General features: G+C 39.6%; 1 protein-coding gene across 4 annotated transcripts in view; it reads left to right on the top strand.

Moving 5' to 3' along the window:
• LOC113920222 (cytohesin 1 interacting protein) overlaps positions 1–12,198 on the top strand; it is an 83,116-nt gene that overhangs the window by 37,390 nt on the left and 33,528 nt on the right. For 2 of the 4 annotated variants that reach the window (XR_003519262.2, XM_027590523.2), the window contains exon 1: positions 8,987–9,241. The exons of 1 other annotated variant lie outside the window; for it this stretch is intronic. Coding sequence is in view for 2 of the 3 variants with exons in the window: in XM_027590523.2 (XP_027446324.1) it covers positions 9,068–9,241 (174 nt within the window). In the remaining variant the exon portion in view is untranslated. Of the gene's footprint in view, positions 1–8,986; positions 9,242–12,198 lie in introns of those variants that run through there. One more of the 4 variants, XM_027590524.2, reaches the window with a different exon arrangement.

The following is a 12,198-nucleotide window of genomic DNA, read 5'->3' as shown; positions in this document are numbered from 1 at the left end:
CCATTTACAATTGCACCCAAAACCATAAGATACATAGGAATAAATCTAACCAAAGAGGCAAAGAATCTGTACTCAGAAAACTATAGAATACTCATGAAAGAAATTGAGGAAGACACAAAGAAGTGGGAAAACATTCCATGCTCATGGATTGGAAGGACAAATATTGTGAAGATGTCAATGCTACCTAGAGCAATCTACACATTTAATACAATCTCTATCAAAATACCATCCACTTTTTTCAAAGAAATGGAACAAATAATCCTAAAATTTGTATGGAACCAGAAAAGACCTTGAATAGCCAGAGGAACGTTGAAAAAGAAAAGCAAAGCTGGTGGCATCACAATTTCAGATTTCAAGCTCTATTACAAAGCTGTAATCATCAAGACAATATGATACTGGCACAAAAACAGACACATAGATCAATGGAACAGAATAGAGAGCCCAGAAATGGACCCTCAACTCTATGGTCAACTAATCTTCAACAAAGCAGGAAAGAATGTCCAATGGAAAAAAGACAGTCTCTTCAACAAATGGCGTTGGGAAAATTGGAAAGCTACATGCAGAAGAATGAAACTGGACCATTTCCTTATACCACACACCAAAATAGACTCAAAATGGATGAAAGACCTAAATGTGAGACAGGAATCCATCAAAATTCTAGAGAAGAACACGGGCAGCAACCTCTTCGACCTCAGTCGCAGCAACTTCCTAGAAACACCGCCAAAGGCAAGGGAAGCAAGGACAAAAATGAACTATTGGGACTTCATCAACATAAAAAGCTTTTGCATAACAAAAGAAACAGTCAACAAAACCAAAAGACAACCGACAGAATGGGAGAAGATATTTGCAAATGACATATCAGATAAAGGGCTAGTATCCAAAATCTATAAAGAACTTATCAAACTCAACACCCAAAGAACAACTAATTGAGTCAAGAAATGGGCAGAAGACATGAACAGACATTTTTGCAAAGAAGACATCCAAATTGCCACAGACACATGAAAGAGTGCTCAACATCACTCGGCATCAGGAAAATCCAAATCAAAACCTCAATGAGATACCACCTCACACGAAGTCAGAAAGGGTGAAATTAACAAGTCAGGAAATGACAGGTATTGGCGAGGATGCAGAGAAAGGGGAACCCTCCTACACCGTTGGTGGGAATGCAAGCTGGTGCAGCCACTTTGGAAAACAGTATGGAGGTTCCTCAAAAAGTTGAAATTAGAGCTACCTTACGAGCTAGCAATTGCGCTACTGGGTGTTTACCCCAAAGATACAAATGTAGTGATCCAAAGGGGTATGTGCACCCCAATGTTTATAGCAGCAATGTCCACAATAGCCAAACTATGGAATGAGCCAAGATGTCCATCAACAGATGAATGGATAAAGAAGATGTGGTACATATATACAATGGAATATTATGCAGCCATAAAAAACCAAAATCTTGCCATTTGTAACGACATGGATGGAACTAGAGGGTATTGTGCTAAGTGAAATAAGTCAATCAGGGAGGGACAAGTATCATATGATCTCACTGATATGAGAAATTCTTAATCTCAGGAAACAAACTGAGGATTGCTGGAGTGGTGGGGGGTGGGAGGGATGGGGTGGCTGGGTGATGGACATTGGGGAGGTATATGCTATGGTGAGTGCTGTGAATTGTGTAAGACTGTTGAATCACAGACCTGTACCTCTGAAACAAGATAGTAGGAAGGGAAAAATGAAGGGGGGGAAATCGGAGGGGGAGACGAACCATGAGAGACTATGGACTCTGAGAAACAAACTGAGGGCTTTAGAGGGGAGGGGTGTGGGGGGATGGATTAGCACAGTGATGGTTGTTAAGGAGGGCATGTATTGCATGGAGCACTGGGTGTTATGCACAAACAATGAATCATGGAACACTACATCAAAAGCTAATGATGTAATGTATGGTGACTAACATAATAAAATAAAATGAAAAAAAAAATTATCCCTATCTTGAAAATTTGGTATCGCACTGACAATCACCCGGATCTCAATATTTTTTAAAGGATAGACCTCTAACTACTTTCCCAATTTCTTCTGTGATTTTTGGTCTATTTATGATTTCTACTTCATCTTTCTCTCTTCCTCTCCCTCACACACACACACATACATATATATATGTATATGTATACACACATATGTATATATTACCTATTTATAAATATTTTATCTTCTTGCCCAAATGCTTAAGGTCCTGTTCTTTGACTGAAATGGATTTGAATAAACTCATTTCAGTGAATCACTCCTATATTCAAATGGAAACCACCCACTTTATTGATGTAATTTTTTGCTCGGTGCAGCTGATACTATTCACTTATTTCATGGTTATTAGAGCAATTATATATATTTCATGATATATACATACATATGTATGTATGAAGGTATCTGTATCTTGATCTTTAAACTTGGTTGGATGTATGCCTACTTTACGAGCTACCAAGTAACTTTAAAAGAAAAATAGCAACCTGTTTTTGCTTGTTTTTGTTTTGGGTAAGATAATAGCCTTCAAGCAAAGAAAACACTCTTATAAGAGGGAGCCACTCTATTTCTCTTAGAGACTTAATATTTCTCAGAAAGGCATCTTCATTTCGTAGAATGATTTTTTGGGGGCTGCAAATGTACCTCAGTTTGGTTAAACCTTCTCCACCTTTGTCTGAATTCACGAAGAAAAATTGTTTAAAAACTGTTTTCAACCAAAAAAGGTAGGAATCTTTTGACTACTGATTATGCTGGTTACTTTGTGTTTATGCATTTTTTTAAAATTTTATTTTAATATGTTATGTTAATCACCATATATTACATCATTAGTTTTTGATGTAGTGTTCCACGATTCATTGTTTGCTATAACACCCAGTGCTCCATGCAGTACGTGCCCTCTTTAATACCCATCAGGGGGCCAACCCATCCCCCCATCCCCCTCCCCTCTAGAACCCTCAGTTTGTTTCTGGGTCCATAGTCTCTCATGGTTCTTTCCCCCCCCTTCATTGTGTTTATGCTTAAAGAGAGTTTTTACTACTGTTACAGCAGCAACAGCACCTGCAGTAGCTAGGCAAGGATTCCCAAACCCAAGGCAGGCCCCGCTTAGGTGGACAAAGTGCCTTCTTCCTAACCAGCTGGAAGAGCCTCGTCCTGATTAGTTGAGAGGGCCTAGTTCTGATTGGTTGGAAGAGCCTTGTCCCGATTGATCAACACTGGCAGGAGACTCAGGAAGCTCATTGGTGCTTTTTGGAGCCAGGGTCCTCTGTTTTTAAGTCTGGCTTGCATGTGAGGCTGCCTCCCTGCCACGTCCCGGTTCTGTTCTGTAACAGAAGCAGTTTAACAACAGCAGACAACAGAAAGCGCCTAGGTGCCCAGTGTTTTTCATTTGGAGCTTGTTCCCCTGGACCCTGTGTCACAATTAGGGCTTTTCCCTCCAAAAGGGAGCCATGTCTTGGATTTTGGGAAACTCTTTTGTGGACTGACACTTTCTTATAGAGTGTACTTCAAAGGCTACTGTTCTTTGCACAGTATGTGTTGATCCTTTTCTCTCTTCTATAAGCCGGTTGTTTTCACTCAATTTTTATCTTTTAACCCAAGGAAACCATGTGGTATAAGGAGGAACACGGTCTAAAGCAAATAAAAGTAGAACTACTGTGGTTAAAGTCAGGGCTGGAAATCTCAGAAGCTGTCACCTTTACTTTCTTCTCCAGGTAACGCAAAGGATCCACTTACATTGGGAGGAGTACAGCCTTAAAATTATGATAGAGATTGTCTCCTAAAGACTCAACTCCTCTGTACCTACAGAGCACTTTGTGTAGATAACATTGACATGTCCACAAAGATTCCCGAAAAACCCTACACACATACCTATCATCTCTAAGTGGCCCACATATAACTTTATATCTTTAACATGGACCCTCCCAGGGATCCATCTTTGGCATGTTTTACCATGTTCAGAGGACTCTCCCTAAACCTGAAGAGGGTTAAAAAAAAAAAAAAAGAAAAAAGAAAAAAAATGCAGTTAATGGTTTTTCTGTGATAAATACACAAAATGAACGTATCAAGATCGTGTACTTTCACATTTAAAAGAAGGCTGGAAATTATCTTGCTGAGTGGATTCATTAAACACTGATCTAGATAACCCGGTTAAGGCCCCAGAGGGATTCAGTGGCTAAATCTCTTGGCTGATACTCTAAATCTACCCATCGCTTCATGATTTGATTGGATTGGATTAAGCTTTGATAGGTCAGAAAATTGTTTCCTTGCACTTCTAGTAAGACATAATGGATACGCTCTATTGTTAGCTATTATTTATATTAGATTTAATGTTGTGTGCATGTGTATGTGTGGTTTTAAATACATACGTCACAACTCTAAGCTAGTATTTGGTTTGTACGCACATTAAGATTTCCAACATGGGGACTTCATGACTTCTTTTTCCGTTATTTCCCTTTCCTGAGCTTGCTATTTTTCAGAACCAGGCCTGATTGTAATTTACCCTTTTCTGAAAAAGGCCTCTCCTCTTTTGGGAATGCTCTCCGAGTCCCAGTGACCCACACTGAGTGTTTGGGGAAGATAGAGACACCCATCCACCCAGTTCAGTCACTCAAATAAGGTGAGAAATAGGACAAAACAGTTGTCACAGTTGGTTGGCTCTCAGATATGAGAGTAACCTTACCAAACTGAATCTACTTTATATAAATCAAACATAAAAAAATCAAATATTGTCTGGATGACATTATCCTGTCTCTTATGTCAGTCCATGTAGCCAAATATGGGCTCCCTGTACAAATAAAGACAAAATGCTGAAATAAAACAAATAAGCAAAATGAAAAACCCAAACAAAACAAAACCCTATGGTTCCAGGAAGCAAATAAAGGCTTCCTGTGCAAATAAAGGCAAAGGGGCAAAATAAAGCAAAAAACTCAACAGCTATCTTAAAATCTGAAGGACACAGAGGAATTCTTATTTTTTTTGAACAACCACTTACTCCTCTCCCATATCCACACTGATGAATAGAGTACTTGGGCTAACGGTAATCCAGAAATTTCAGACATTGGCTCTGCCAATGCTTCAGAGGCATAACCTGCCTGGTATACGACAGTAAGGATTTTCACATGTATTCTAGCCTCTAGACTGCTCTTGGATGGATGAGGCCATTCTGGCTACATATATGAGCGTTTGGTAGTAAATAAGGAAGTTTGTAGAGAATTCAAGTAATTTCCTTTGAAGTTTTTCCTTTGAATTCTTATTACTTAAAACTCAATAGTAATACTTTACTTTGTACCAAGTGCTATGCTTGGACTATTTGATCTGTTTCTCCCTACAAATTTTTATTTTAGATATGTAAAACTGAGGTTTACAGAGCATATTAGTCAGCTTAGACCGATACCACAGACTGGGTGGCTTAAACAACAGAAATTTATTATAGTTACTATAGTTTATTACACCTGGGAAGTCAAAGATCAAGGTGCCAGTAATTGGGTTCCTTGTGAGAGCTCTCTTTCTGGCTTGCAGCTACCCCCTCTCTATGTCCTCACATGGCAGAGAAAGAGAGAGCAAGCTAGCAAGCACTAGCTCTCTGATGTCTCTTCTAGAAAGACATTAATCTTATGGGATCATGACTCTACCCTATGACTTTATTTAATTTTAATTACTTCCTTAATTACAGGTCCTGTGTCCAAATACAGTCACCTTGGGGTTTGGAGCTTCAACATACGAGTGTAGAGGGACACAATTCAGGCCAAAGCAGAAAGATTAAGTGACTTTTACAAGGTCACAGTACTGTTGAACAGTAGAGCCAGGATTTGAGGAGTTAGGCACTGAAACCCCTGTAGCTTCCTATAGCTGTCTATGAGTCTCATGGGGGTCCCAGAGTTGGCCAATCTTGTCTTCTAGACCCTTCTGCCTTTCTGTGTTCTGTACTTTTGGCATACCCTTCTCACTTGCTCCAGCACATCATCCCCACGTTCCAGCTCCTCAGGATTCATCTAATTTGTACTAAAGGTTGATTCATTCCAAGAGTATTTGCATATTTATGAACAAAATGCCTCATATAAGAATACCCCCCCCAATAATGGGATGTTAGCTTTCTGAATACATAACAGACATATTTTAAAAGAGATTCTTTCCTCATCTCTCAGATTACTCCTTACAGAATATTGTTGCACTTTGGCATATGGGTGCGTAATACAAACATTTTCTACTAGTTTAGAAATATGCTTTGATGCTTTGGAAGAATATTGTTTAATTCATTTTGTTAAATATCTACTTCCCTGCCCTTTTCTTTTTATTAACAAATATTTCTAGCCCTGCATCGGGCTCCCTGCTCAGCAGGGGAGTCTGCTTTTCCCTCTTCCTCTGCCCCTGCTCGCTCTCTTTCTCTCTCTCACTTTCTCTCTCAGATAAATAAATAAAATCTTTAAAAACAACAACAACAACAAAACAAAAACCCAAACATTTCTCGAACACTTTCTACGCATAGAACATGAATGTAAATTTAAAGATACAAAATGGCCCTTGCTTTCAAGGTATAATTTAAGTATAATATGTTAAATGTCAAAAGAAATATCTGAGAAAAAAAGATGATATGACATTTCAGAGAATAAAGTTAGCTAAGAACTGCAATTTTTAGAAGTTTTATTTTATTTTATTTTATGAACAATGAGGCATTTCTGAAATCTTTTGAGTAGGTAGATAGCTTGATCTGATTCACTTTTAGAATCTCCTTAATAAAATAAAGGGGAGGATGAAGAGGAAGAGAGTTCAGAATAGTGTAATTGTCCTGAGGTAAATTCTATAGAAAAAAGAAGTTGTAAATAGTAGAAAACCTTTGTGAATCAAGGGTTTGAGGCTTGAAGTCATATGTGTATGAAAAGATTAGTGTTTCCCCACATTTTATCACAAAGGATACGTGTGATCGGGGATGTTATTCAAAATATTTAATGACCAGTATGACATGAGACTTTAACAATCAGAACAGGGAACTGGCCAATCAAAATAGACCAGGTCCTAAATATATAATTAACAGATGTGACCATACTGTTACGACCTGGCTGAATGTCAGATCTGCCTTTGTCTCTTGGTGGTACAGCCAGAGATCTCATGATTTGAAAGATTCTACTCCTTAAACAGATTTCATAAATTAAGTAAAAAAATTTACTTTCCAGTTTCTTAATTTAATAACAGACTTCTGCAATTTATATTAGTTTAATATCAGTATAACAGACAAAACTGATACAACTTTAGCATTTGTCTGTAACACCTGGTTGTCGGTTGGCTTATGTGGCCTTATAGCAGGCAAATGTGTAATTTCCACTTGGCATTTTGAAAAATTAAAATAATTACCTAACTCATAAAATTCCTAGGGGACAGGTGGACTGCTGTCCTCAATTAATAGTGTTGATTTAAATCATGTACCTCACAACCTAGAGGTGTTTTAAAATGTCTCTCTCTCTCTCTCTCTCACACACACACACACACACACACACACATACACACACTATGTAAATATTTTCATAATTGACATATTATTTAGTTGCCAAAGTCTCTACCACTGTTTTACACATATATGTTATATTATTTTACCCACCCGGGCCCTGAAGGCAAATGCATTTATAATCCCTGATTTAGATATTTTTATGTTTTTATTTTTATTATTTTTTTTTAAAGATTTTATTTATTTATTTGACAGAGAGAGACACAGCAAGAGAGGGAATACAAGCAGGGGGAGTGGGGGAGGGAGAAGCAGGCTTCCCGCGGAGCAGGGAGCCCGATGCGGGGCTCGATCCCAGGACCCCGGGATCATGACCTGAGCTGAAGGCAGACACCCCTATTTTTATGTTTTTAGAGACATCATTTTGTTCATGTCATAATCCAATTCCAGTTGTAGTGAATTATGCTGTGATCAGGTTTTAAAAATTTCTGAAGTAGTTCTATCTCTTGAAGTACTGTTAACTCAGAAGATTTTGCCATTTATATTTGTCCGGTTCTGCTTGAGCTGAATTCACCCTGACTTCCATTTTAGTTCACAACTTTTTACTCCTTTATATTCTACTCTCGACCTTCAAAATTATTTTGAAAGTCACAGTATGTAAAACTTCTCTTTTTGATTTTTGTTTTGATTCTTTCCTCTACTTACATCCCCGGCTCCTCCTCTGAAACTAGTTCTCTCGAAACTACATGTCCCAATCCCCCACTAAAAAAAGTATATGTGATCTTGTGTACTTCATGATGGTTCCCTTGGCCCATCTGAGCATGCAGGGACCAACAGGTAACATTCTTATGCCACCTTGGTTTGCCTGATACCTTCCTGTCCTTTCCATTCCTCCCCCAGGACCACACGCTGATGCTGCAACAAAGTGCAGTCTAAGATAGGGCCAACTTTGAGCTCTGAGTGTGCTGGTCTTCTCTTCCCGTTGTTCCTTGTAAAGATGATGGATCATTTTAGTCAGGACAGAGTAGTAGAAGGGCAACCAGAAGAATGCTGAATGGTTACAGACCAAGTGGCAGATACAATGTCTTTTTGATGAACATTAATGAGCTAGGGTATACTTCAGGGAAAGTACATTAAAAGGACTTTGTGAGAGACTTTATGACTGGACCCTGTAATTCTTGCTTATATCCACAAGAACTCAATAGTCTGCGTATCCTGACTTTGACATTGCACTGCCCATAGTGAGTAGGAGAATGGGTGGGTAACACATGGCAGAACTTGGGGAAATTTTTCTTTCTTCCTTTAAAAAAAAAAAAAGGCAGATGGTGTTTTGAACACAACTTGCTGTGGAACATAAAAGCATGAGAGTTCTGGCTGTTTGAAAGAGAAAAAAAATAAGTTGATTTTTTTAATGGTAAAACTAGTTTTTACCAGGGGCTTTAAGAAAAAAGCACTGAGATATGGGAGTGAACTGCAAGATAGGGTTTGTGTAACAAGTACCTAAAACCACAGAAGTCACATGGGCTTTTTCTGCTTTGCTACTTTTGATTACTTGTCAGAGGGTTTTTAGCTTCCCCCATCCTGCAAGGCCACTCAACCATGTGCGAGCTGGAGTAATCTTTATTCACAATGTCTCTACAAAGGCTCATGCAACAGAGCTGCAATGGCAATTTGGTGGACTACAGTGCTGGTCCAGCATATAACTCTTACTCCCCGCTCACGGGCAGCTTCCGAATGGATGATAATAGAAGGATTCAAATGCTGGCAGACACTGTGGCTACTTTGCCTCGGGGAAGAAAGCAGGTATGATTACTGTTTTGTACTTTCAGAGTGTTCATGTTCTCTTGAGAGCAGAGTTGATCTGTTTATCTGACTTCACACCGAAATTGTATTTTACAGGCTTTGGAATTAGTCACTAAGAGTATGGGCGAGGAAGGAGACAGGAAGCCCAGAGAGCTTGTGGACTAGTCCAAAAGATTTAAGACCATAATAAAAAAATTTTTTTCAAGGCAAAACTTAAAAGAAGATTGTTTTTCTCATTTGAAGAGGTGTTGAAGTAAAATGAAAATCATTAAGCGCATCGAACTTAGTGCATATAGACATGGCCAGTTTGAGAATTATTGATTCACCCCCACCCCCACGTGTCTCACTGATTCCTTCCTCCCGGCTTCACTCGTTGATAGTCATTTCCAATCCAAGGAGAGCACTTTTTCTTCAGGACAAATTTTGTTGACTAAATTATTTTCAGTGCTGGGGTACAGGCACATTCCTAATGCTATTGGGAATTAAGGCTTTTATTAGATAAGTGAATGGCTGATGGAATACCAGCGCAGTCACTTCCTAGCTGTGGGACCTTGGACAATTCATTTGCCCCTCTAAGATTTAGTTTTCTTTTTTCTATAATGGAGACAACAACGGACCCACCCTAAGGAGCTCTTCTGTGGCTTAAGTGAGGAAGTAGGCAGTGCTTAACACAGGGACTGACATGTAGTATGTGCTCAAAAATTATGTTATCGTTTTTATTTGTACTGCAAGGTATTTCCCTAGAGATGAAAACTTATTTAGAAAAATCCATGTCCAGTTGAGTTAGTTTCTTTCATTCTATGATTTCCAATGTTTAAAACAATTTTTTAACCTCTTCAGGTTTTGGTTATATAACTTGCTATCACGCTCCAAGTACATATCTGAATTTAGAATTAGAATTGCTTTAAAGCATGAAGTTTTGCCCTTAAATCCTACTGCACATCACGGGCTCCTCTTAAACCTTCTAATTTTAGGATTAGAGAGTTAAAGCATAGAGGGAGAGTCGTGATCTTTTCTCAGTGATGTATACAGCTGATTCCTCATTATTTTTCACAATGAAGATAAGGGCGTGATTTGCCATGGTTCGGATTTTTGATCTTTTTAATCCCAAATGCTTTTATGACATTAAGCTTAATCAAATGATGAACATTTCTATCAATTTACTACTTGCCTGAAAATAAAGCAGCTGTGGGAAGCACCAAGATCTTTATTCAGGTTTCAGATATAGAGCAGTGTAGGAGGTACAGAGATGAGAAGAACACGTTTCCTGGCCTTGTAGGGTTAACAATTCAGTAGGCAGAACAAATGAATAGGCATTATACAACATAAATGCTCTAATCCAAGGACACGCCTTTTAATCTAAACTCGAAGGACAGATATTCCGGTGATTGAGGGGTATTCCAGAGCAAGGCAATAATTAATGCCGAGGCACAGATTTGGGGGCCTTTGGGGCACGTTGAGGTAACAGCACATTATTGTGTCCGGAGGACCCAGTAAGTGTCTGTGGGAGGGGAGAGGAGGGGAGACCTTGGAGCTGGGCTGCTTTACGAAACACTTGAGCACTTCCCCCGAGGATGCAGTCATTTGACCAGCACAGGGAGCCACAGGGTGTTTTGAGCAGGAGAGGGTTTTAGGAACCTCACTCTAGAAACATGGTGTGTTGGTAAGTGGGTAGGGATGAGTGGCGAGGGAGCAACTTTTGCAGTATTTGGAGAAAGAGGAAATGGACGGAATGGAGAGGAGACCCAGAGACTTAGCTGTGAAGGGCAGTGAAGATGGAGGAGTCACATCTGGTTTTAAGTGTGGGTTAGGACAGCATGGACTAAGAGAAGGCAGTCGGTAGGAGGTTATTGGAAGGAGACGGTGAGAGGGATCGAGGGAGAAGAAACCCACTCATCGTGCGTATGTAGATAACATATACTCGTGAACATACACATGCACACATTCCCACACCAATGAATTTATCTGATGTTCTCCTCTTTTTAGGTCCTCTCTTCTCCCTTTTCTCATGTTCTTTCCCATAGTAAACTGCTATTCAAAGAGCTTTTTCTTCCTGTTGTGAGAATTACTGTAAGGAAAAAACAAAAACAAAAACAAAACCTCTTCTACACGATACTTAGGATTCTGTACAATTCTCATCAATGAGGCTTGATGCAAGTTTATCCCAACATTTCAGAATTTTCCAAATGGATGTTCATTTCTTTTAAGTGGTTTTTAGAGAATAATCACCCATTTTGCACCGACCGCATTGCAGGCAACAAGATCCCTGTGAGGCAATCCCATGAGCAGGTGTCTCTCTGCCCACTGTTATTTTCAACACTTTCAGGGCTGACGTCAACAATTCATACTTCTCGTTATTGCTGGCTTTGGTTTCTGCAAAGCTGTATCTGGTGAGCCTGTAGTTTCAGATTAATCTTCAGAAGCATTTGGGTGTTTACACTCGGAATTGCTTAAAAATAGACTTCTGTGTGTGCATAATATCTCCATACCTGTATTTGCAGGAGGTGACAGACACCTCAGTACAGCTTCTACCTCTGAACATAACTTTGGGGGGAAAAAAAATCCCTGCAATGGAAAACACGGTGGAAAGGAGAACAGGGGAAATAAGGAGAGGCTTTATAAATGTAGTGATACCAAAGGAGTAGTGCTTGTGCCTGATGGGCCCCTCGCCCGAGGGTAGTGGGTTGCATTTGGAAGGCAGAGTTCACCAAAAGCTGTAACGAGAGCCAGGGACCTGCGGACCAGGCAAGAAGCTGGAATGTGCCTCAGTGGTTCCACAGGCTGCCTTTGCCTGACAGTCTTCGGGTTATCGAATTGTTGCTCAATAGGCAGCTTCTGAAAGGGTGCTTTCACTTAAAAGCTCAGATACAGAATTTTGCAAAGCGTGTGTTTCTGGGGTGGATTCTGCCCTTCGGGAGCTTTCACCTGATTTCTGGCCACAGACCCACCTGTTACCA

This window comes from Zalophus californianus, chromosome 3 (genome assembly GCF_009762305.2).
Source record: "Zalophus californianus isolate mZalCal1 chromosome 3, mZalCal1.pri.v2, whole genome shotgun sequence".
NCBI classification, from domain to species: Eukaryota; Metazoa; Chordata; class Mammalia; order Carnivora; family Otariidae; genus Zalophus; species Zalophus californianus.
The sequence above is the reverse complement of the archived record's forward strand: the minus strand, read 5'-3'. Positions and strand labels throughout refer to the sequence as shown.